This window comes from Typopeltis vanoorti, chromosome 13 (genome assembly GCF_054136105.1).
Source record: "Typopeltis vanoorti isolate ZY-2024b chromosome 13, IOZ_Tvanoo_1.0, whole genome shotgun sequence".
NCBI classification, from domain to species: domain Eukaryota; kingdom Metazoa; phylum Arthropoda; class Arachnida; order Uropygi; family Thelyphonidae; genus Typopeltis; species Typopeltis vanoorti.
In genome coordinates, this window is record NC_143561.1 from 17,876,383 (window position 1) to 17,903,119 (window position 26,737).

General features: G+C 37.0%; 1 protein-coding gene across 4 annotated transcripts in view; it reads left to right on the forward strand.

Annotated features, from left to right (window-relative positions):
* Positions 1-26,737, forward strand: part of LOC150099961 (peroxisomal ATPase PEX1-like) — a 324,099-nt gene that overhangs the window by 139,693 nt on the left and 157,669 nt on the right. For all 4 annotated transcript variants that reach the window (XR_016549251.1, XM_090402786.1, XM_090402787.1 and 1 more), the window contains one exon: positions 8,225-8,379. Coding sequence is in view for 3 of the 4 variants with exons in the window: in XM_090402786.1 (XP_090258912.1) it covers positions 8,225-8,379 (155 nt within the window). In the remaining variant the exon portion in view is untranslated. The remainder of the gene's footprint in view (positions 1-8,224; positions 8,380-26,737) is intronic.

Consider the following 26,737-nt stretch of genomic DNA (forward strand, 5'->3'; position numbering starts at 1 on the left):
TCAAGATCAATCAGGGAGTAACTTGGAAATATCTCTAGGAAGAATTCTCCCAAGAGTTCATATGAGTCTATTTAGATGAAATTTATCAAAGAATCTTCATAAACATAAGAAACAGCTACATTTTAAATAAGGTTGAAAACTGTCTAAGCGATGCAACCTGCTTTGCATTGTGCAGCATCATTGTGGAGGAAGAGGAGGAGATGAACTATGATTTATTCTCGTAGACAGGCTTATACGTTGGTTATGCATTTCTAAATCACTTAGGGAATTGAAACAACGTAAATCCGAATATAAATTAAATTATACTTTAATAAATATTTCCAATATTTCGGCAATGTCACATTGCCATTTTCAAAAGGAACTTACAAAAAGGCAGTTGCACAGGCACTAACAATACAGTAACTGAGAATGAAGATATGAAGCTATCATTCTCCTAGAAGTCCTGATGGTGCCCTCTACTACGGGCTAAGTAGGCGTTCTTGGCCGTTGGGCTGAAGGTCTGCTGATGTATGCCTCCCAAATTTGGGGCAGTCGCATACAACCAAATTTGTTGAAGTTTGGAGAGTTTCTTAGGGCAGAGGCTGATTCCATAAATAATCTTTCGAATTTATATTTGCTCCGGTGTATTACTGTAGCTTTCTTCCACCGTATTCTGTGGCGAGTATCCAGAGCATGGTCTGCAAGACCAGAATGGCTATACTTGTAAAACCGGATGTAGTCCTTGTGTTCAGAAATTCTGATATTCGCTGTCCTGCCTGTTTGGCCAAAGTACGACAGTTTACAACTTCAAGGGACCTGGTATACACCAGGTAGGTCTAGGGGAAGTAGTTGGTCTTTGGTAGAGCGGATAAGGGATGCCAATTTTCTGTAAGGCCTGTAACAGGAGGTGAGGTCATGTTTTTTTAGAATTTTGGTAATTTTTTCTGAGGTGCCTCGGATGTAGGGAATGGTGATGGATTTAGAGTAATCTTTTTTGTGGAGGGGGGAGGAGGGGGCTGTGGTTTGTAGGTTTTAATATTTTTTGGATTTTTTGGGGGGGGTAGCCATTGGCTGAGAAAGTGTTGAGGATGTGATTTAGTTCAGTGTTAAGGGCTATGTCGTTAGAACAGATTAGTTTAGCCCTGTTGTATAGTGTTTTTACCACTCCATATTGTTGTGAGGGGGGGGGGGGGGATTGTTGGTGGATGTATCTGCCTGTATGGGTGGGTTTTCTGTAAACTGAGAAAACCAAAGTTCCATCAGGCTGGCGGGTGACTAGTGTGTCTAGGAAAGGGAGGCAGTTGTTTTCCTCTTTTTCCAGGGTGAACTAGATTCTGGTGTGTTGGTTGTTTAAGTGTGTAAGGAAGGAGAGGAGTGTTTCAGAGCCATGTGGCCAAATAGCGAACACATCATCGACGTAGCGAAGCCATATGGTTGGTTTTTATGGGGCAGAGGCTAAGGCTTTTTCCTCAATGGTCTCCATAAAGAAATTGGCCAAGGGTGGGGGAGAGTGGTGAGCCCATGGCTGTCCCCTCTATTTGTTTGTAGAATTTTCCCTGCCAAACGAAATAGCCTGAGTTCATTGTGAACTGAAATAGGGCTGAGATATTGGGAGAAAATTTAGCTTGGATTAGCTCTAAAGTTTCCTTGAGTGGGACATTTGTGAATAAGGAGGAGACGTCGAAGCTGACCATTATGTCAGTATGTTGGAGTGTAAGGTTTTCTATGCTGGCTTTGAAGTGGGCTGAGTTTTTTATGTGTGATGGTGTGTTGCCACTATAGTGTGTGAGCTCTTTGGCCAAATGTTTAGCTAATTTGTATGTGGGGGAATCAATGCCATACACTATGGGACGTAATGGCACATTTTCTTTATGTACTTTTGGGAGTCTGTCAATACGGGGGGGGGGGGGGTTATAGAGTTAAACGGTTTTAATCTGTTGGTAACTTCTACAGGCCAAGAAGTGACTTTTTTAAGGAGCCTGTGAAGTTTTCTAATTTGTGAGTTGTTGGGGTTGTAATTGATAGGGAGGTAAGTAGCCCGATCTAATAGAAGAGCATTCACCTTACCTTTGTAGTCCTTTTGGTTAAGTACTACAGTTGCATTTCCCTTATCCACTTTGGTGATAACTAATTCTTTATTATTTCTCAATTCCTGTAGGGCTTTAAATTCCTTGTTGGATATATTGATTTTGGGTGGTTTTGCTATGGAAAGGACACAAGCTACATCCAGTCTTACACTGTTGGCGATTTGATGTGGAAGGTGGCGGATTCCTCTTTCAATCTGGATCATAATATCCTCACTTGGTATTTTTCTGGGAGCAATGGCGAAGTTGTGGCCACATGAAAGCACATTGAGAGCTTCAGGCTTCATTGTTGGCCACAACTTCGCCATTGCTCCCAGAAAAATACCAAGTGAGGATATTATGATCCAGATTGAAAGAGGAATCCGCCACCTTCCACATCAAATCGCCAAGAGTGTAAGACTGGATGTAGCTTGTGTCCTTTCCATAGCAAAACCACCCAAAATCAGTATATCAAACAAGGAATTTAAAGCCCTACAGGAATTGAGAAATAATAAAGAATTAGTTATCACCAAAGCGTATAAGGGAAATGCAACTGTAGTACTTAACCAAAAGGACTACAAAGGTAAGCTGAATGCTCTTCTATTAGATCGGGCTACTTACCTCCCTATCAATTACAACCCCACCAACTCACAAATTAGAAAACTTCACAGGCTCCTTAAAAAAGTCACTTCTTGGCCTGTAGAAGTTACCAACAGATTAAAACCGTTTAACTCTATACCCCTCCCCCCCCGTATTTACAGACTCCCAAAAATACACAAAGAAAATGTGCCATTACGTTCCATAGTGGATGGCATTGATTCCCCCACATACAAATTAGCTAAACATTTGGCCAAAGAGCTCACACACTATACTGGCAACACACCATCACACATAAAAAACTCAGCCCACTTCAAAGCCAGCATAGAAAACCTTACACTCCAACATACTGACATAATGGTCAGCTTCGACGTCTCCTTATTCACAAATGTCCCACTCAAGGAAACTTTAGAGCTAATCCAAGCTAAATTTTCTCCCGATATCTCAGCCCTATTTCAGTTCACAATGAACTCAGGCTATTTCATTTGGCAGGGAAAATTCTACAAACAAATAGAGGAGACAGCCATGGGCTCACCACTCTCCCCCACCCTTGGCCAATTTCTTTATGGAGACCTTTGAGGAAAAGGCCTTAGCCTCTGCCCCACAAAAACCAACCATATGGCTTCGCTACGTCGATGATGTGTTCGCTATTTGGCCACATGGCTCTGAAACACACCTCTCCTTCCTTACACACTTAAATAACCAACATGCCAGAATCGAGTTCACCCTGGAAAAAGAGGAAAACAACTGCCTCCCTTTCTTAGACACACTAGTCACCCGCCAGCCTGATGGAACTTTGGTTTTCTCAGTTTACAGAAAACCCACCCATACAGGCAGATACATCCACCAACAATCCCCCCCCCCCCCCCTCACAACAATATGGAGTGGTAAAAACACTATACAACAGGGCTAAACTAATCTGTTCTAACGACATAGCCCTTAACACTGAACTAAATCACATCCTCAACACTTTCTCAGCCAATGGCTACCCCCCCAAAAAATCCAAAAAATATTAAAACCTACAAACCACAGCCCCCTCCTCCCCCCTCCACAAAAAAGATTACTCTAAATCCATCACCATTCCCTACATCCGAGGCACCTCAGAAAAAATTACCATAATTCTAAAAAAACATGACCTCACCTCCTGTTACAGACCTTACAGAAAATTGGCATCCCTTATCCGCTCTACCAAAGACCAACCACTTTCCCTAGACCTACCTGGTGTATACCAGGTCCCTTGCAGTTGTAAACTGTCGTACTTTGGCCAAACAGGCAGGACAGCGAATATCAGAATTTCTGAACACAAGGACTACATCCGGTTTTACAAGTATAGCCATTCTGGTCTTGCAGACCATGCTCTGGATACTCGCCGCAGAATACGGTGGAAGAAAGCTACAGTAATACACCGGAGCAAATATAAATTCGAAAGATTATTTATGGAATCAGCCTCTGCCCTAAGAAACTCTCCAAACTTCAACAAATTTGGTTGTATGCGACTGCCCCAAATCTGTGAGGCATACATCAGCAGACCTTCAGCCCAACAGCCAAGAACGCCTACTTAGCCCGCCAGAGGGCACCATCAGGACTTCTAGGAGAACGATAGCTTCATATCTTCATTCTCAGTTACTGTATTGTTAGTGCCTGTGCAACTGCCTTTTTGTAAGTTCCTTTTGAAAATGGCAATGTGACATTGCCGAAATATCGGAAATATTTATTAAAGTATAATTTAATTTATTCGGATCTACGTTGTTTCAATTCCCTAAGTGATTTAGAAAAGAACTATGATTTATATATTCAAAAAGCTCTAGTTTTTTTTATTAATAGAATTTAATTTTTCACATCACGCATTGCATATCCTGTTTGATGCCTCTGCTAAACAGGGTGGCTAATTGATAATATTCAGCATAGAACCAGAGTTACAGCAGGTTGAATTTTGGCCTTAATGATTGTTATAATATGAATAATCAGTGATTTCCTACAGTAGTTATATATGTCTTCTCCTTGGTTGTCAATATACACCAGAAAACATAAAGAACATAAACGTCATACAAGATTTCGTGTCTCTTCTCTTCAACATTACGAAATTTGATAAGAATATCATCATCAAATTCCTGACATGTACCCTCCAGGGATGTACAGGATGTGATAGTAATACACGAAAAATTTACATCATTACTAACTTCCTATCTATAATTTTCCTCCAAATTAGTCTGTTACTTGTCAAGACTCCAACATTATCAGATCTTATATTTCTATCGTCTAAGGCACTTTGTACCATATCAGTCGACTTATATCTTGGTCTTCTAGGTCGTTTTGCTGCCAACCTGGCAGAGAACACTTGTTTTGCTAATTTTTCCTCGCCCATTCTGTTTAAGTGACCATACCACTTGAGATTAGCTCTGCTAATGCATTCCTGGATGCTGACCGACATAAAGTTCTTTCCTAATATCCTTGTTTTTAATATGATATTGCCGTTAATGCCATCTATTCACGCCTCTAATCTTTCTCAGGACTCTCATATCTGCGGTCTCTAGTCTTTGGTCAAGTGTTTTACTTCTGACTCAGCTCTCAGATCCATAAGTTAAAACTGGTTTGAACACTGTCTTGTATACAGCTAACTTAGTGTTCCGACTAATTTCTCTCTTATTCCATATGATTTTATTCAATTGACTTCTTACCATACCAGCTTTGTTGATTCTGTTGTCTATTTCCATATTTAATTTCCCATCTTCACTAAAAATCGTGCCTAAGTTGCTGAAATGTTTTACTTGTTCCACCGGTTCTTTTTTCAAAACACAGTTAACATTTTCATCAATTCTACCTATTTTCATTGTCTTTGTCTTTTTAATGCTGACCTTCATACCATATCTATTACAACAGTTATTCAATTTAATCAGGGAATCTTCCAAACTGGTAGTGGATTTATTGATAAGTATAACATTGTCCGCATAAAGCAAAGAACTGACATTAAAATCTCCATTTCTGATATCATGTTTAATACCACTTACCTTAATAATGTGATCCATATAGATAATGAATACCAGAGAGGATAATGCATCCTTGTCTCACACCAGATTTAACATTAAACCATCTTCCTGTACTTCATTCAATTCTAACTGCTGACTTAAACTCAAATAAAGACTATGTATTGCTTGATATAATGCCCTATTGACACCATATAACTGTAGCATATTGAATAGCTTCTCTTTTGGCACCTTGTCATATCCTTTTCCAGATCGACAAAACTTAAATACAGATCTTTGTAATATTCCCATGCTTTCTCAACTATTTGTCGTAAAGTGAAGATCTGATCCTGACAGCCTCTATTTGGCCTGAATCCAGCTTGTTCTTCACCAAGGTTTTCTTCCACAATTCTTCTCAACCGTTTCTCAAGTATACTTGCATAGATTTTGCCAGGAACACTCAGTAGGGAAATACCTCTGTAATTCTCACATTCAGTTTTATTTCCCTTTTTATATATGGGTACTATTAGAGCTCTACTCCAATAATCTGGAATTTGTCCCTCTCTCCAGGCTTTCTGAACTATGCAGTGCAGCCACTGTAAGACTTTTTTACCACCATATTTCAGCATTTCTGGTCGAATATCATCTACTGCTGCTGCCTTTCCACATTTCAAGCCTTTGATTGCTTTTTCTACTTCAAGTATGGATATGTATTCCTGACTGCATGCATGGTCGGTGTTTTTTTATCACTGTGATGTCATCACTGCTTGTTTTATTTAGCAGTTTTTCAAAGTAATTACTCCATACTTCAAGGATATCTTTTTCTCCCGTTTTCATGTCACCTTTATCATCTCTAACTCCTTTTACAGCACTCTTTCTTCCATTTCTAAGCTTCATCAACAATCTCCAGAATATCTTACCACCTTCTTGATATTTATTTTCTATATTCTTGCCAAAGTCCTCCCATAACGTTTGTTTAGCTAGTTTTACACAGTGTTTCGCTTTCTTACATTTGTCTCTGTATTTTCTAAGAGCAAAAGCTGACTTATTTGCTAGGAACTTTTGATATGCTTTCTTCTTTTCTTTCACTGCCTCTTTAACTTCCTGTGTCCACCATGGAGTTCTGATTTTTCTATCCTTGCAGACAACCTCACCACATGCCTCTCTTGCTGGATCAATGAGGGTTTTCTTCAAGCTTGCCACTGAATCTCTAATGTTTGGTTCCTGTTCTCAAACTCTTTCATTTTTTCTTCAATAATCGCGTATTTTAGTCTACAGTTCACATTTGAGAGCCGCTGAACTTTCTTACATGTTATTCTTTTCAATATGAAATTCAATTTTATCCTGTTCAAGACTGAATAGTGATCGCTTCCAATTTCAAATCCTCTGTACACTCTGGTGTCCTGCACCAGGGAGAAAACATCAACAATAACATAGTCAATGAGACTTTTCTTATTCCTTGCCTCTTCTCTCCATGTGAATTTGTGCACATTTTTATGTTTGGAACATAGTGTTAGTAATAACCCTTCCATGTCCTGAGCAGAAATCCAACAGATATTTGCCATTATTATTAACTTTGCTCTTTTCTCCAAATTTTCCCCAAATATTTTTGTATGTCTGACAATCATTTCCTACTCTGCTATTTAGATCTCCAACAAGGACCAACTTTTCCTTTTTCATTGTGTCATTTGCTTTCTCTAAAGCCTCAAAAAATTCCTCCACTTCTACCTTAGTAGAACCTGCTGTCTGACCATAGGCACAAATAAGTCTCATTGTCCAGTTCCCCATTCTGATATTTGTCCACATCACTCTACTTGAGACTGCCTGCCATTCAAAAAGATTAGTCTCGTATTTAGTGTTGAATACTATGGCTACTCCTTCTTTTCCTTGATTGTCATTGCCTGAATTTAACATTTTGTATTTATTGCTCAGAAAGATCTCACCAATTTTTGTCTTTTTTGTTTCAGTCACCCCTATTATGTCGAACTGGTACTTATCTAATTCCTCAGCTAGCTCCATTTCTTCCATGCAGGCTTCTTATTTTGATAGTACCGATCTTTAACTCTGGCGATGTTAAGTTGGGGTGTATTTCAGATTTGTTCCAGTAGCTGACTTTACGCTGTTTGCCCTGGTTCCCTGGCAAAAATGACGGGGGCCTTGTTTAACTGGGCGACGCCCAAGCCAGCATGAAATTTTGTCATGTTGTATCATCATTTTGTATTTTGGTTAAGCTAGTAAGAATACAATTTGTTTGGCTAAATCCCAAATTACCAGCCCATCCTCGTCCGTTCAGTATCCAGGTAGATACCCATTTAAATGTTTCAGTAACGAAAAAAAAATCCTTAAAAATCAGGTCAGAACAATACAACTGTGGAATAGATGGTTTATTGTAACTTCACTCTTTCATGTGAGTTAAATAATTTTTTTCATAGTAGTGAAGAGTCCTAATTTTCAAAGCATTTTATCAAAGTCAGGAGATTTAATTAAAACTGTTTTTTGTTCTTGTGCATATATCACTTAAGTGATATGCACAAGAACTAATGCTGAATGTATTTATATACCTTATAATTACCAGATATTTTTGAACAAAATATAGCTTTCTATTATTACCTATGTTTTCAGCTTTCCTTGATATTTTGGATACCATCTGCATTGGCAATGCCAGAGTAGCTGTATTGACAACAGCAAAATCCTACCAAACTCTTCATGCATCATTAACATCTACTAGAGGAAGACATGCCTTTCAAAATGTGATTGAAATTCCTCTGCCTGATAGTGTAAGTTGGTCAGTATATTTTTTCACATTATCCTTTCCTGATGTGCACTCTCAAAGGATGCATACAATATAATGATAGTACTGGACAATTAAGTTTACACTATTGCTAGTTTTCTATCATTATTTTCTTACAAATTGATTAATTTTTTAACTTCAATCCCACTCATGTAAGGTTGCAAACCTATTTGTATCATTTTTACTAATGTGAGTGAGCTAAGGATTAGATAAGTTGGGAATCTTGCTCACAGTACTTTTTTCAAGCCACTTTATGCATCCAGTAAACAGAGTAATAATTGATAGTGGTCTCTCACTATATCACAAAAATCTTCTCCTACCTAAAAACCTTCAGAAACATCCATACTGCAGTGAAATCTTTAGTTTTTGACAGAGTGGAAATACTACTAATTGGATCACTTTTACTTCTCTATGCATATTTTAGTCTTCACATCTAAAAGCTGCTCAACTTTGATTCTTTTTATAACTTTCATCTATTGTTCTTATAAAAAATATATCACCATTATAAACTTAATTTGGTGGAATGATTTGTTTATTCATTCATGGATTGGATTTTATGGGAGCAAAAAAGCCAAGCAGGAAATTAGTGTTGCTGCCATTTAAAAGACTAAAGAATTGAGTTTATCTCTTGTTAACCAAGTGGTGCATTTCCTTTATAGTTCATTATTTGGTGTTATACATATGTGCTTGCTTCCAATATTCTTGAAGCTCTCTTTCTCCATTATCCAAGAATCTCAGAATATCATGATTTTCTGAGAACAGTAAAATTATGTTGCTGTACATTGGTAAAAGATGAATTTTCCATAAAAATGAAGTTACAAACTAGACATCTGAAAATATTACTAGAATTTAGTTGATGAAACATATAAATGACTGTGATATTGCCAGCAAAACTTACTAGAAGGTTGTCTTTTTAAAATTTACTTTTTTGTGTTACTGTTCACCAGTATGTTATTCCATAATAGCAAAAATTCAGTTCAGCAATAAAATCTGCATAAGAAAGTGACAAATCAATGCATTGTCATTTTGGTGTATATGGAGATCATCATCATGAAATTCCTGATACATAACCAAGGGGTGTTCAGGATATGATAATACTACATGAAAAATTTACATCATTACTAACTTTCTATCTACAATTTTCCTCCAAATAAGTCTGTTACCTGTCAAGACTCCAATATTATCAGCTCTTATATTTCTATCGTCTAAGGCACTTTGTATCATATCAATCCACCTATATCGTAAATATAAATCTTTGTTCTATTCCCATGATTTCTCAACTATTTGTCGTAAAGTGAAAATCTGAGCCTGACAGCTTCTATTTGGCCTGAATCCAGCATGTTCTTCACCAAGCTTCTCATCCACAATCCTTTTCAACCGTTTCTCAAGTATACTTGCATATATCTTACCAGGAACACTCAGTAGGGAAATACAGTAAAACCCTGTTTTTACGTTCCCGCAATTTACATTTTCCTGCCATTTACATCATTTTCCATTGGTCCCATCTTAAGGCCTATTCTTACAATATATTATTTTCCACCATTAGCAACTTGACGTGGACGTCATTTCCCATGCTTTGCAGTTTCTCTCAGGTGGCAGCACTGATTTTTGAATTGATTTCCTCTCATTCAAATCGATTTCTGCGGAAATCTGCACATTTCTGTTCCCAGGTAGTGTTTCTTTTGGCTGTAGTTTCATTTCCAGCATCACGGTGACTTGCACGCTTGCAGCAATGATGTAGTGATGAGCAATACCGTGATTTTTCAATCGCAGTACGAATTGATACTGTGAAGTTTTCATATCAATAATTTTAAACTGTCAGTAGCTTGTTGCACCCGTAATGCGTTGTGATATGATTTCACATTCACAGTGCTGTGTTGAAATCTTGAACAAGGATCACACACAAATTGTTAAATCACATTCACACTTCTACTGAGTAACGTTATAATTGATATCAGTGAATAAACCACAGTTTGCGAAATATCACTTCACTAGCTTGCAGAGTTGGTGTTCGATCGCAATTCAGAAATACATGATATATTGCAGAATTTCTGCTACATAATTTAGCATGTGATAGTTGCTCTCAAGTCGCGGTTGTGTATGATCCATTAGTAACATGGAGAAAAAAGACAGAGATAATGTATTTTGGTAGAAGAAAAGACGGCAATTCTGCGACGTGTAGATTGGCATTCCAGAACACGTGTGCAATTAGCAAAAGATCTTGGACTCTCCGTGTCCACTTTGAACACGCTAGTAAAAAACAGGTCAAGCATTGAACTCAATGCAAAGCAATCTGGCACTGTGTCAAAAAATATGAAAATATATCCGGACATCGACATACAATGAATTGGATAAACTTGTGATGGAGTGGTTTATTTCTACGAGAGCATCGGGTATTCCAGTCGATGGTACTATACTCCTAGCGAAAGCCCTTGAATTTGCTGCGAGGTTGGGAATTAATGGTTTTACTGCGTCAAATGGATGGATTGATCATTTCAAGTCACAATATTGTGTATAAACGAATGTGTGTTGGGAAAGTAATAGTGTTGCAGGAGAAACTGTAAACCAATGGAAACATGAACTAAAGACTATTATTCAGGACTACGAACCAAAAAATATTTTCAATGTTGATGGAACTGGGCTCTTTTATAACATTTTGCCGAGTAAAACATTGTGTTTTAAAGGAGAGAAGTGTCATGGTGGAAAACTCAGCAAGCAGAGGGTAACAGTTTTGCTCATGGTCAATGCTGATGGATCAGAAAAATTAACTTCCACTGGTAATTGGTAAATTTAAAAACCTGAGGTGTTTTAAGAACGTGAAAAATCTGCCTACTAATTCTGATGCCAACAGCACAGCATGGATGACCAGCAGCATCTTCGCATCCACCATGCATGCTCTGGATGCTAAAATGGGGGCAAATCACTGCAAAATACTACTGCTGCTAGACAAATGTCCTGAAGATCTGCAGCTTAGAAACATTATATTTGTGTTCTTTCCCACTAATTGTACAAGTGAGCTTCAGCCATTAGATCTGGGCATCATCCATGCATTTAAATGGAAATATAGAAAAATGCTTGTTGAAAAAGCTGTGTTTATGTATGATAATGGTATGGACCCAAAACAAATGACCATATCAATCCTTGATGCCATGCATTATGTGGCCAAAGCATGGTTGCATGTTACTCCTGAAACCATATCCAACTGTTTCCGGAAGGCAGGAGTTACGTTTGTGGAAGGGGGAGGGGGAACCTTGGTGAAGAAGTGGTTGAAGAAGACTGTGATCAAGAACCTACCTTCCCTACTAGTAAAGAAGCAGTGGAAGCTATCTCTGTTTTGAGGCGGTATATTGCAAGTGCATCAGGAGACAATGGGACATTTAATGCCTTATACGCTTGGAGAGGCAAGTGGAACTTATAAGAGTGCAGAAAAAGCAAAAACAATCAACAATCAAAGATTTTTTTTTAAATAGATAAATGTAATTGTAAATTCATTTATTTTCAGTTATTAAATTTTGTAATCTAGTATGTAGTTACATACTAGCAGTAAGTCATCTTTTAGCCTTTTTTTTAAATGTTTTTTTACATTTCCTGCTATTTACACTTTCTCTCATTAGTCCCCTGGAAAGTGTGAAAAAGGGGTTTTACTGTACCTCTATCATTCTCACATTGTTTTATTTTCCTTTTTATATATGGGTACTATGAGAGCTCTTCTTCAATCATCTAGAATTTGTCCCTTTGTCCAGGCCTTCTGAACTATGCAGCGCAGCCACTGTAAGACTTTTATACCTCCATACTTGAGCATTTCTGGTCGAATATCATCTACTCCTGCTGCCTTTCCATATTTCAGGCTACTGATGGCTTTTTCTACTTCAAGTATGGATATGTATTCCTGACTGCATGCCTGGTCAGTGTTTTTTTACCACTATGCTGTCATGACTGCTTGTTTCATTTAGAATTTTTCGAAGTAATTACTCCATACTTCAAGTATATCTTTTTCTCCTGTTTTCAAGCCACCTTTATTATTATTATTATTATGGGTATCTCCATGGAGTCAGTAGACTCATCACGGGAGACCCAAACTAGCAAAACAACATCTGTCATATCTCTTCTTGAATTCATTTACAGATGAAGAGCTCACAATTAAGTTAGGCAATGAATTCCATTCATTCACCACTCTCCAGGCAAAAAACCTTGTTCTCACACCCTTGTTAGCCACACTCTTCTTTATTTTCCAGGGATGACCTCTTGTTCTTCCATCACTATCACACAGCTGAAACATTTCCCCTGCATCGATCCTATAAAAACCTTTCAGTAATTTAAATTTATCATCTCTAATTCATTTTATCTCACTCTTTCCTCCATTTCTGAGCTTTTTCAACAACCTCCAGAATATCTTGCCCCTTCTTGATATTTATTTTCTACGTTCTTACCAAAGTCCTTCCATGACTTTTATTTAGCTAGTTTTACACAGAGTTTAGCTTTCTTACATTTGTCTCTGTATTCTTAAGAGCACAAGCTGACTTATTTGCCAGTTCTGATTTTTTTATCCTTGCAGGCAACCTCACCACATGTCTCTCTGACTGAATCAGTCAGTGTTTTCTTCAGTTCTTGCCACTGAATCTCCAAGGTTTGGTTCCTGTTCTCAAACTCTTTCATTTTTTCTTGAATAAATTCACCCTCTTCACCCTCCATATACCATCAAAATATCAAATGAGTATATGGAGATATACTTCTTTAATGTTGTGGAGAAGATAGCTTGGTAATTATTTTTTTCCAAAGTGACTCACCTGCAAAAAGATATAGTAGTAGTACATTAGTATTGTTGGTTAGCTAAGGTTTTTTTAGTTTTACATAATCTAGAAACTCTGCTCTACAGACTAAACATAAAACGTTTTTTTTTAAATCACTTCAGGCTTCCACATTAAGTTGGATGTCTACTTATAACCAAAAATATATAGGTGACACTAGACTAAAATCCTTTATTGCAGGGTAGCCAAACTTCTTTGACCGTCGACCCCTTCAAGAGTTTCTTGACTTTTTATCGACCCCCTCTATTTTACTATTACGTAATTATAATAGGACAAGCAAAAAAGACGTTTATGTGAGTTTCTAGATTGTTTATTGTATGTATAATATAGTATATATTATTATATTGACTTAACATCAAAGGGATACGTATTTGTTTTTGACGTCCTTCTTAACATTACATATTTCATAGGAGAGATAAATAATATATAAAATTTAATTTAGATAACAAAGTAACAATAATACAGTCTTCCTTATATATATGAAAATAAGACTTTTATTAATTTAGTATACAATTTACTAACATTGTTAATGTGAAGGGTGTGCTTCGTGACTTTTGACAAGATTAGCAATGTTGGGTTCAAAATTAGTAAGTTTCAGCCTTAAATCGCCATGGAATTCTATATCTAGCTTATTTCTTTGTTTTGTTAAAATGGAATTAACATGGCTGAAACCAGCTTCAACCATGTACGAGCTTGGAAATGCAAGCAAAAAGGGGAGTACCACTTCAGAAAGTTTTGGATATTTTTCTACAACATTTATATTCGCCCAAAAGTAACTTAAAGTCCTATTTTCAAAAAGCGTCTTAGCTTCAAGATCAACTGATAATTCAATAAGTTCATCTTGTAAGTTACATTCAATATTTTCAATATCTGCAGAAAATGCCGTGATAACCCAATCTGGAATGTGCATGTTTTCAAAATCTGCAAAGCCCAATTTAAAATCATTGCTCAAATTTTGAAGATGTTCTGTGTATATTTCTAAGTCTTCATCTTTTACTTCCAATTGCTGTAGATTCAAAAAGTTCTGAAAATATTTTCATATGAATGATGATTTAAATACGGCTAATTTAGCTTGGAAGCCTAAAAGAATTGTCCAAGCTTGAATAATCGTGACATCTTTACCTTGTAGACGGGTCTGTACATCATTAAATTTTGACAATTAGTCCGCCAAGTAGAAAATATGATTCTTATTTCTCTTCAGTTCAACACTCAATGACAAATTAACATCTGTAAGAAGCTCTAGAGTTGAGTTGAACAACTCAACAAATCTTTGTAGACTTGCACCTCTAGACAACCATCTTACTTCAGTATGCAAGAGTAATTGGTTTGATACTTCATCATTTTTTTCACAGTTTGGCAAACAATCGCGATTTAAGAGGATGAGCTCTAATTTGATTAATAGATTTAATACACACTCTTAGAGTATCATGCAGTTCGTCATTGAGAGTTTTTGCCACCAAATGGTTTCGGTGCAACACACAGTGAATGTACGTACACTTTGAACTTTTTCTTTCAGAAAGGCAGTGAAACCTCGATAACGGCCCACCATTGCAGGTGCGCCATCTGTGGCTACTCTGTTATATTAGTAAATGGAATATCATACTTATTTAAATATTCCTCCAATCACTGAAAAATTGTCAACCCCGTTCCATCACTTTCAAGAAATTTTGCAAATAAAAATTCGTCAATGATTTGATGTTTGGTTTTACTATAATATCATACATAAGCCATAAGAATAACACTATCGAATGTAGAATCATCAAGTTGAATGAGAGTAGTATCAGAACTCAAAATTTACTATTTTGAGTTCTGATACTACAGTTTTTTCCTACATCTTCAGCCATTTCACCAATACGTCTTTTCATGATATTTGCACTCAATGGTATGCATTTTAAAACAGGGCTAGAAACGTTTTTCATTATGGTTTCAATTACTTCTTTGATTGCGAGTATAACAATGTCCTCTGCAATTGTATATGGTTTCCTTTTTTTGCTATATTAAAAGAAATATTGTAGGAGGCTGTTAATTCTTGTTTATCGTCAGCTTCGGCAGATGCTTTCATAAATGATTTTATAGTTGGTCGATGTGTGTATTTCTCTTTCAGTTCTTTAAAAAAGTCAAGATCTTTATCTTTCTTATTGGGATGGAGTCTTTGAAGATGATCTTTCATTTTTGCTGGTTTAATTGCATCGTTACTAAAAGTTTTTTCACAAAGAAGACACATAGGCTTCGTTTCGTTTCTTAATGAAGCAATAAACCCAAGTTTCAAATATTCTAACGAATATTGTCTGCATTTCTTTTTAGAATCTGAAGCTGCCATTGTGGTTACTGGGGTTGTAACAAAATAATTAAAATTGAAGTCAGTATGCCAAAGTAATATCTAAATAATATACATACTCACGTATTTCTAGAGGATGTACAAAACTCCCAGCCCTGCTCAACTCTTCAACATAGAGAAGTTTAGTTCGTGAATGAATAACGATTGAATTATAATATGTATATTGATGAATTTTAGAACATTAACGCTCACTTGCATGCTGATTCGCAAAAATGAGATTGGGATTGAATACGTGTAAGTATAAGTAAATAAGCAACCGCGTACGTGTTGCAATCTCGCTCCCACCACGCCTGCTGGGCGGGAACCACAGACATCTGTTTATTGGTAAATACGCCATTTTAGCCTACTTGATTGGCCTCCGTAACTATTTTCATGACCTTGCTCCATCTTACAGGTCCTATTCATGTCACTGTTCCCATGATTCACTCTTAATTGCGTTGTCATTCAGGATGGAGGTAATCCAATTTAACCGATTTAAATATTACCCGTACAATGATGTCTTATATTTTTCTATCGACCCCTGAGCTCGAATCGACCCCCAACAATGTTATATCGATCACTTTGGTGACCACTGCTTTATGGGCTCAACTTATTGCTGGAATTTAGTAGATAAACGCCATTATGAATAAACTTAGAAGTCATTGTATTTTTTTGCTGAAAGCTGAATGCATCTGTTGACTAATTGTCACAAGAGACTAGATGCTGAAGATTATTCACATAGATGTTTGTGATTAAATCACTATGGGAGAAGTAGACCAAATCCTTCCACATTAGGGAGAGCCCTCACCCAGCAGTGGGAGATTCTACAGGTTGAATATCATCATCAACATCATCACACACACATTTATTTTTAAATGCCTGTATAAAACTGAAATATACTATAAAAAAGGGAATATTTTATTTATTTATTTATTCTTTATGTCAGTGGTGAGAGGTTGTAAACTTGATTACCTTGATGAACCTGTGATTTCAGTCAGGATTTCTCCATTCCTGCATTCCATGATTTCTCCTGTCTTTGGCCTTTCTTCTCCATTTTCTTCCAACTTTCTTAATCATTGGGTCTTCCCACCTTAAGGCTGGTCTTCCAGGCTTCCTTTTGGTATCTCTCAGATACCAGTTTGTAACTCTGATTGTCCATCTGTTGTCTCTTATTCTGGCGAGATGTCCTGCCCATCTTCTTTTGCTGTTGTAGATTTCTTTTATTATATCCCTGAGTCCAGACTTCCTCCTGATTTCTGTGTGTCTTACGTGGTCTATTTTGTTTATATTGCACATTCTTCTTTCTATTGCACTTTAAGTTGTTATTAAGCTTTGTTCTTCTTTTAAAGTTATGTTCCATGTTTCATTGCTATAAGTTAATGCTGGTAAGATGTGACTATTGAAAAGATGGGCTCTTATTTCTATATCTATGTTTTGGTTGGTAATTGATTTTATTTTGTTGAAGGCTATCCAAGCAGCTCTTTTTCTCCTTGCTATTTCATTTGTTATATCATTATTCATTTTTATGGACTGGCCGAGGTAGATGTATTATTCGACTTTTTCAATGTTGTGAGATTCTAGAGTGATTGTATAATCTTGACAGTATTTGTTTTTCATCCATCTTGTTTTGTCCAGGTGTATTTCCAATCCAATTTTTTTGGCAGTTTTGGCTTATGTTATTCAGCATTGATTCTAAAAGTTTGGGTGTGTGAGATGTTAATATCACATCATTGGCGAATAATAGGATATTTAACATTTCACCAGCAATGTTTATTCCATTTTTCAAGTCAATTTTTTGAATGATGCTGTCTAGAGTAGATGTGAAGAGATTAGGTAATAAGACATCACCCTGCCGTACTCCTCTACTTAAGTTAATTTTAATCGGGTGATTGAAAACGGTGATATTTGTTGTGATTTCTTTGTAGATATCTTTTATGAGTTGGATGTATGCTTTTTCTATACCTTGTTCTGTTAAAGCTTGGAATACTGCGTTATGCTCAACAGTGTCAAATGCCTTTTTAAAATCTATAAAAAGAAGATAAAGTGGAATCTGATATTCTCTGTATCTTTCTGTTAGCTGAGTAATAGTTTGAATGTAATCTATTGTTGATCTGCAAAGAACAGGCTGATCTAAAGATCAGCCTGTTCTTTGCAGATCAACATTTTCGTATTTTCGTTGATGGAGGTTTGTATTCGGTTTAGGGTGACTGGCGAATATTTTATGTGTGTGTGCTAATAGACAGATGGATCTGTAGTTACTGATGTCTTCTTTATTACCTTTTTTATGCAGAATTATGGTCTTTGATGTTTTCCATTCAGTAGGTACTTTTCTTAATTGTATATATCTGGTATACCTTTCTGCTAGAGCTTTAAAGAATATTTGTCCACCCATTTTTAATTCATCAGATTTTATACTGTCAATTCCTGGTGATCGGTCATTTTTCATATGGTGGATAGCCATTTTTACTTCTTCAGGTAGGACAGATGGTATTTCCAAATTTTCGTCTAGTATTGGAGCTGTGATTACTTGTTTAGATGAGTAAAGGTTCTCATAAAACGATTTTACTATTTTTTTCATTTCACCTCTGTTTGTGTGTCTGTTTCCTTGGTTGTCTGTGAAGGCTGACAGTAGTGGTTGCTTTAGATTTATTTCTTTTTCTACTTTTTTTAGGCTACTGCAGAGCCTAGCTGCTTCTGCCAATTTTGTTGTTCTGTATATGTTATAGTCATCTTTGATATTCTGCCTCAGTTGTTTACAGATAATTTTATATTCTAGACGGTCTTTTCCTGTATCTTTCAGTATTCTTCTTTTCTTCAATAGTTCTATTGTTCTTGCTGATAGGCATTTCCTGGTCTTAGGAGGAAGTTCTTTCTTTGCAGTTCATTAATTGATTGTTAAAGTTTGTTAAATCTTCGTCGATGTCGTTTTTTAATTTCCAATCGGTTTCTTTGACATTTTATCTAAATTCTTCTGGTTTTATCTGTTTTGTGTGTTTTTTATGGTTGGACTGTGCTCGTATGCGTTCTTCATTTTTTTTTATGTATTTTGAGGATGGCTCTTATTGGACAGTGGTCTGAATGAAGTCAATTTCATTTCTTGTCTCTCCATTTGGAGATTGCCAAGTCCACCTTTTTCCAGTTCTTTTTTTAAAGAAACTATTCATAATGTACAGCCTTTCTGCTTCTACAAATTCTGCCAGGAGTTCACCTCGTTCATTTCTTTCTCCACGGTCCAATGTATTTCTTCAATAAATCCTGTACCAATGTTTGCGTTGAAATCTCCACACACTACTGTGTATGTTGTTTTTTTCAGTAATGTTTCTCGTAGGTGTTCATAGAAATTTTCTATTTCTTTTTTGTCAGCTGTTGAGGTGGGTGCATAGGCTACTATTATTTGTATTGTTACAGATTCTCCAATTTTTAATTTTAGTGTTCCTAGTCGTTCAGAATGGATTGTGCAAGAAATGATATTTTTAGTTAGCTTTTCATTCCAACTCCTCCAGCCCTTGTAGCATTATCTGAAGCTCCCAGAAAAGTTTGGTTGCCATTGTTCCATTTTGCTGTTAATTCAGAGCTTCTTCGGGTTTCACAAATAACAAAGACATCAAACTTTACATTTTGCAGTTCTTGTAGCAGGAAATCAATATGGGAGTCAGAAGACAGGGTTCAAGTGTTGAAGGAACCAATAAATAGGGTCGGATTTCCAGATGGTGGTCTACCTTCCTCTGCGAGATTCTTAGCACCCCCCCTGCTCTTGCAGATTTCTCACAATCACCTTGGTGGGATTGCAAAGAGCCACACAGGACTGGGGGCCTTTTTTTCTTCTACTTGCTGGCATTTTTACAGTGGTCTACAGCACTTTTCCTGACCATGGTTCTGAAGTGTGCCTTTGGTCCATGGCTCCTTATTCGTTATTCGGAGCTGCCCGCTTGGACTTCCCTCATCAGCCACCCGAGGGACGCACTTGGTAGAGGTGAGGCCCCCCCCCCCAAGGTTGTAAACTTACTATACATTAATATTATAGGTGGGCTAAGGATTAGTTAATCTGAAAATCCTGCTCTGGAGTCAAAAAATAAGGTGTCATCAGTAGGAGCTAGACCTACTGATGACACCTACTGATGCTTCTGGCAAGTTGGACACAACCTTTGGTTCTTTATTTCTGTATCAATTTTTGAAAGAAAAGAAAATGCAAATTAGGTTTGTTTAGTAAGCACTTGACTTGCCAATTGTGGGCTAATTAGCAGTGTATTTCATACTTAGCTGCACATCATGGATTTGGAGCATTTTTGTCTTGAAGACACGTTTGTTGTAATCTCCTACCTGGGGGATTAATGGGGTAGAGTGAATGGCTGCATTTACAAAAAGGTTTGTGGTCATTTTGCTTAGGAAGATTATGAAATCTGGGATATCAGTTTCTCAGTGAAGCTGTGCATCCCTTGTTTTTTTGTATTTATTTGTATTTTTTTTTATCTCTGAGTCTGCTGTCTTCCTAACTTGGTAATCCATACATCAGTATAAGTCTGATCATCATTTTGTATAGGAGTAGCTTGATTTCCGTGCAATGTAGCCCTTGATTGGCTGTCAGCAGAAGCTTCTGCCTTCTCACCATCATGATAGACCAAGCCTGTTCCACTATGGATTTGGGGGGGGGGGGGAATTGCAGTCTGCTCTGAGAATATTTGTCATCTTCCAAAGTGAATGATTCTCAGTGTTTAGGGACAGCAGTTTTGTTTCCTACTGTTGGTTCTAATGGTTCCTTGGTGCTTGTGGGACTGTATAGGTGGCTCTATTGAGGCTTTATCATCAGCCAGCGTCCTGTGATACTGGCACACCTGGCTCTGTTTTTCTCATGGATAAGATTTTTGATTTCTTCTGGCAGGCAGTCGATGTTGTGTAGTTTTGGAGGTAACAGTTTTTGAGTGCTGTTGTTTTCTGTTTTTGCATGTTGTTTATTGAAGTATTAATCATCTCTTTTTGATAACTGGGACTGGACCTATGAACTCGAAGAATGTGTTAGGTAGCTTTCCCCAGTTGATTACTGATAGTGAGCTGCTCAGAAGTATTTTCCTCTTCTAAGCCTAAGTGAAGTAGTACTGGATTGTGGTTAAAGTTGTGCACAGTGTTCAGACCATATTGACGAGAGACATTCCAGAATATGATGATGTCTAAAATGTCAGGATGTTCTGTATGATGCTATAGTCTGTGGGTTCTAGAGGCTCCACAATCGCGATATTCCTTGTGGTGGCAAAGTCGTTGAGTAATTAGTCATCCTGCTATTCCAGGCTTAGTGTTTGGCATTTAAGTCACCTGCTGATAGCACTGCTCAATTCGTGTCTATTATCTCTGCTAAGTCCAGTTCAAGTAGCAATTTGCTGGTAGAGTTGTACACAGAATAGATTTCTTGGCTGTCTGCATTGGCTGTCTGGATTTCCACTGCTGTGACCTCAATTTTAGTGGTTGAAGGTTTCTTGATTTCACTGTGCTCAATGTTGTGTTTGATAAAGATACCCATTCTGTCTTCCCTGGTATAATCGAGATATAAAATTTAGTTTCTGAGCCTTGAATTGTTGGCTGGACGGAGATGAATTTCATTTACCAGGATTAAGTGGCCATCATAATGCATCAAGTATTCTGGAAGCTCATGCATTTTGTTTCCTAGGCCTGTTGGCATTCTATAAAATGATCTCAATAGAATAAGGTCTTGTGAGAATTGCTTGCATTTGTCTCACAAACAAGTTTGTGGCTTCTTGACTCGGGTTGGATTTGTAATGTTCAATAAGCATGTCTGCTAGAATGGCTGCAACCTTGGAAGTTTTATCAAACCCCCCTTGGGTTGCTAAGGTTCAGTTTTGTTGCTTTTTTTTTTTTTTTAGATGCTACCACTTCGGCATATGAGGCATGTGCGTATTCAAATTTTGGTGCATCCTTGGATTTTTCAGGTGGGATGCAGTAGATTTTTTCTCTGTTTTGTTGTCAGGCTGTACCTGAGTTAGTTTTCCCAGTTTCTTGGAGATGGGTATCCTCTGCATCCTTTGTAGTTGGCAGGATGTAGTCCACAGCAGTTGGCACATTTTGCCAGTTCTGTATACGTAGTTGCATGATTTTCCTGCGCTTGAAGCAACAAAACTGGGCCTTACAGCAATGTTGTGAATGGCCAAATTTGGCATCGGCTATTGGATGCCCTTTAGCATAAAGATTCTGGCTTGATGACCAGGTTGCAGACAGTAGTGAAGTTAAACATCTCACACTGATCTTTACTGATTTCAACCAGCACAAGTGACATTGGCCGTTTTTCTGCTCTCAGCATGCTGTAGCCCCCAATTCTGGAGATCGTCTTCCACTTCTTTGGTTGTTACTGATTCACTGATACCATGCTGTACCACCTTCAGGTTTTTTCTTACACTTTTCAAGGCAAATGTGATATGGAAGTCTTTTTTTCAACCATGAATGTAGTAATTTCACAGCAGTTGGCCTGTCTGTAGTTGATTGCAGATGCCTTTGTTGGCAATTTTAGCCTTGCCGAATTCTATTTTACATACTTTTAGAGCCGAGGCTATTGTGATCCACTTTCATTTTTGCTGGTTTAATTGCATCGTTACTAAAAGTTTTTTCACAAAGAAGTCTCACAGTATGCTCAAAGATATGTTTTCCCTTTTGACGATCTCTAATTCATAACCATTTTTATGTTTTCATTATTTGTTTCCTTTCCCCTTTTTTTTTTACAAATGACTTGTTGGGAACCATCTACGTCGCTTCTAGATTCTTCTGTGGCCTTCTGCTGTTCTATTATTTGCCTGGTGTTAGGTGTATCGGGAGATAGATTGGGTGCTGCATTTGGGAAACAGTGCAGCCGTTTCTTCTCCGGAACCATTGTAACCTGCTCATGTATCTTGAGCACCTATTCATAGTCCAGATGCTCCCAGTTCAGATCTATCATTTGCTCCTGCTGCTTTGTCACCAATAGTTTAAGTGAAGGGGAGGAAAAATAAAAAAGGACACCTAACTATATCTGAAGGCTGAAGAGGTGGTGGAATGTTGAATCACAATCCAAAACCAATCTAACATAGGTTCACACTACGATGCGATGCGAAGTGAATAACCAGAGATGATGACTCAAGTAATCTCAAACCAAGTATCAGCTGACTCATTGGCGATATCTACTCTCAAAACCAGATAAGTCTACTAATGGAATAACCTATATGGACTTTTTTACAAAGCTCCTTGTGTTCCAAGGTTGAAATAATGCAGAAATCATATACTGCCCATACACAAGTAGGAAAAAAAAAGGTGTCTCACCTTGTTATTAAAATATTCTGGATTAGAGATAGTCATAGAAATTTTTTTTCACTTGGTTATAAATTATATTAAACTAGCCAAGAAATTATATGCATTGCATAGCATTATATACACTTGAAATACATTTCATTATATACACATATATATATAAGTCTATTAATGGACTAACCTATATGGACTTTTTCACAAAGCTCCTTGTGTTCCAAAGTTGAAATAATGCAGAAATCATATACTGCCCATACACAAGTAGGAAAAAAAAAGGTGTCTCACCTCGTTATTAAAATATTCTGGATTAGAGATAGTCATAGAATTTTTTTTTTCACTTGGTTATAAATTATATTAAACTAGCTAAGAAATTATATGCATTGCATAGCATTATATATACTTGAAATGCATTGCATTATATACTCATATATATAAAGGATATGTGTGCTTTGCATTATGGGAAATTAACACAATTAATGTGAAGTCATTAGCCTCTATATACAAGTAGACTAGTCGCAACAGTACTTCACAACCAAAGTTTATTTGCTTATGCTTGTATAAAGGATTAAACAAGGATATAATTTCTTGGCTAATTTAACTTAATTTATAACTGAGTAAAAAAACTTTCCACAACTATTTCTAATCCAGAGTATTTTAATAATAAGGTGAGACACATTTTCACTATTTGCATATGGGCAACATGTGACTTCTGTATTATATCAACCCTGTTATCTAAGGAAGAAACGACGCAAGGAACCAACTCAAAAAGAAACTGCAACTCCCTCATGGAATCAGAAATGAACTAACATAAGGAAAGAGTTCCTCCTGTTACTCTGCAAACCACAAAGGAACAATGGATGGAAGTGGCTACAGCCCTCAAAAACCATAAAATAAATTTTATGAAAGCCAGGAATGCAGATTGGGGTTTAGGGGCTGCAATACAGCCAGAGACAGTAGCTGACTACCACACCCCTACTAAACTTTTGGACAATAAAAATGCCCGGTACTAAATGTTCACTTTAAAATGTGAAAAAAAAAATATTAAGATGATACTGCATGATATAACAGAAGTTATATCATGCAATACAGTATAGAAAACCAAACCCCAACACCCAACCAAATCCAGCAAACTTAACATTTCACTCTGGGTGAAATGTTAATCAAATTCAATAAAGCAAACCCTAGCTAGGACTCCACAAACAAGTTTGTGAGACATATGCAAACAATTCTTACTGCACTAGTCAATGATTAACAGACATACAAGGCCAAACTTTCTACAGATTGTGTTCTAGAATGCCAACTGTCTAGGAAACCAAATACACAAACCACAAGAATTTACAACCACTCTAGTGCTGAGGTAATCTTGTAAATGAAATGCACCTTCAACCAGCAGACAATCCAAAGTTTAGGAACTATGTTCTGTATTGCAATGACAGATCCAATGCCAGGAGAGGCATTGTCAAGTTATAGTCACATATGTCAAGCTCAATATAGAACATAACGAAATTGTAAAACCTGCTATTACCAATATAGAAATCACGGGGATGGGGGTCTAAACTGCAAATGCGAGTTCCCTGAAAATGTACTCTATATATAACTCTCTAAACTAACAGTTACTGGAAGGAGAATTGCCTAAAATTCTAGACACAAAGGCATACTATTAGCAGGAGACCTGAATGCTAAACACACAGCCTGGAACATCAGAACTACAAATCAAAGCAGTAGATTCCTTGATGACTTTTCTATTTGCCAGGAATATTGTGATTATAGGACCTACAGAACCTACTTTGTGATACAATGTGGCAGGACTTCTTGATTTCCTTGATATAGTGATACTATAAAATATTGCACATCAATACCAAATAGGTGTGATGAATGACCTCAGCTCTGATCCCAACCCAATTTTACTCCAACTGGACTCTTGACATGAAAATATCCCAAATCAGATCCCAGTTGTCAAGCATTTGACAAAATATGGCACATTATGCTTCTTTTCAAACTTTTGCATGCCAATTGCCTACTAAGTCAAACTTACGTAATTGTACCTCAGTGACGGCAAGCTCCAAGTGAAGCTATAAGGAATTGGATCATCTAAATGCAAAATCACAGCAGGCATCCCTCCAGGGGTCTACTATCACCTCTCCTGTTTTCTGTTTGTGTGGCTGACATCCCTTTCACAGTTGCCACTACAATGACCCTGCACACAGATAATACTGCAGTAATAGTTCATTTCCTACAACCTAGATCAGCAACCAAAAAAAAAAAAAGCTGCAAAATACTGTCTTAGAACTAGAACAGTGGTCAAAAAATGACGAACCAATGTTAATGAAGGCAAGTGCACTCTGCAGTTGTATTCATAGAAGCTGTGTCCATGGAGGATGAGGTTGTAATGTTTAGTCACCTCCCCCATTCCATGGCAACCAGTAGCCGAATACCAAGACATACAGCTAAATAAAAGGTTTTGCTTCACAACTCATCTCAATCATGTCTGCTCAAAAGCAATTGGGACAGCTATACCCATTACTGAATCATCATAGCCAGCTAAGCACAGATCTTAAACTGCTGTTATACAAGATGCTGATCACGCCAGTTCTGATGTATGGTTCAATCATGTGGAGTCACAAGTAGATTCAAAACATTTGCAAACTATAGATAATTTAGATTAAATGTTTACGAATAGCATGCAACACACCATAGTTCATAAGAAACATACAGCTTCATCGAGAAGCCTATATCTACTGCCTAGTGATAGATTAAAACAAACAAATATCTCAGGACAAATGTCACCTCCCCCCCAAAAAAAAGTCATTTCGTAAAAGTCAATAGCCCACATTTGACAAACCAAGTGCTCAACAATATGCCTTAAATCCAGAAATTTTGTTCCAAATTTGACAAAGAAATAAAGGACCAATAAAGACCTCAATAAAGGTCGAAATTGATCTGGGTAGCAGCCCTTGGTACCATAGGATACTAAGGCAATTGATGTGAAGTCATTAGCCTCTATACATAAGTAGCCTAGTCATGAAATTACTTCACGCACAAACTTTGTTTGCTTATGCTTGGATAAAGGATTAAATAAGAATATAATTTCTTTGCTATATTAGTTTAGTTTATAACCAAGAGTAAAAAAACTTTCTACAACTATCTAATTCTTATCTCACTCATAGCACTAATATTATTGTGCTATAGAATTCTCATACAAAAAATAAATGAATAAAAAGTAAGAATCTGTTCACATTATTGGAATGTCTTTTTTCTCAATTCTAAATGGAAAAATCTCTTTTTTTTAGTAGAATTATTTATTTTACTAACTTCTTAGCAAAATAAATTCGGTAAATAAGTTTTTAAAAAATAACTAAACCATTTTTTTCCTGAGTTTAGAGTGAAAGAGTTCTTGTGCATGTAGATTTTCATGTTTTTTTGTTGTTTTAAATTTACAATTCTCTTTAGCCATCTTAGCTACCTATTTATTGGTAGGAAAGATGGATGTAACAATATTTGTTTACTTCCATTTTAGATCAATTCCATTTCCTTCACCAAATTTGTTGATGAAGAAAATGGAATTGATACATATAGTCAGTCAGTCAGTCAGTTTTTTTGTTTTTTTTTTTTGTCCGCGCGGTTAGCCTAGTGCACTTCGCAACCATATACCTGGGGAAGGAGTGTCCCAGGTTCGATTCTCGTCGAAGATGTGAGGAACTTGAGGATCTTCCTCAGGCATAGCCAAGTTAGCCGGTCTTGGGCACAGTCAGTAGGGGTTTTTTTCCCAGCAGTTTATCTGGCATTTTTCATCCTGCAAGCAGGCAAACCGGCCCCGTGAACATATCCTTCTACAGTCAAAAATATACCCCCCCCCCAGCGGCAGACTAGGCAACAGGTCGGTTGGGAGTGTTACTAACAAAGAAGTCGCATTTAAGTAACATGCAGACCCTGCATAG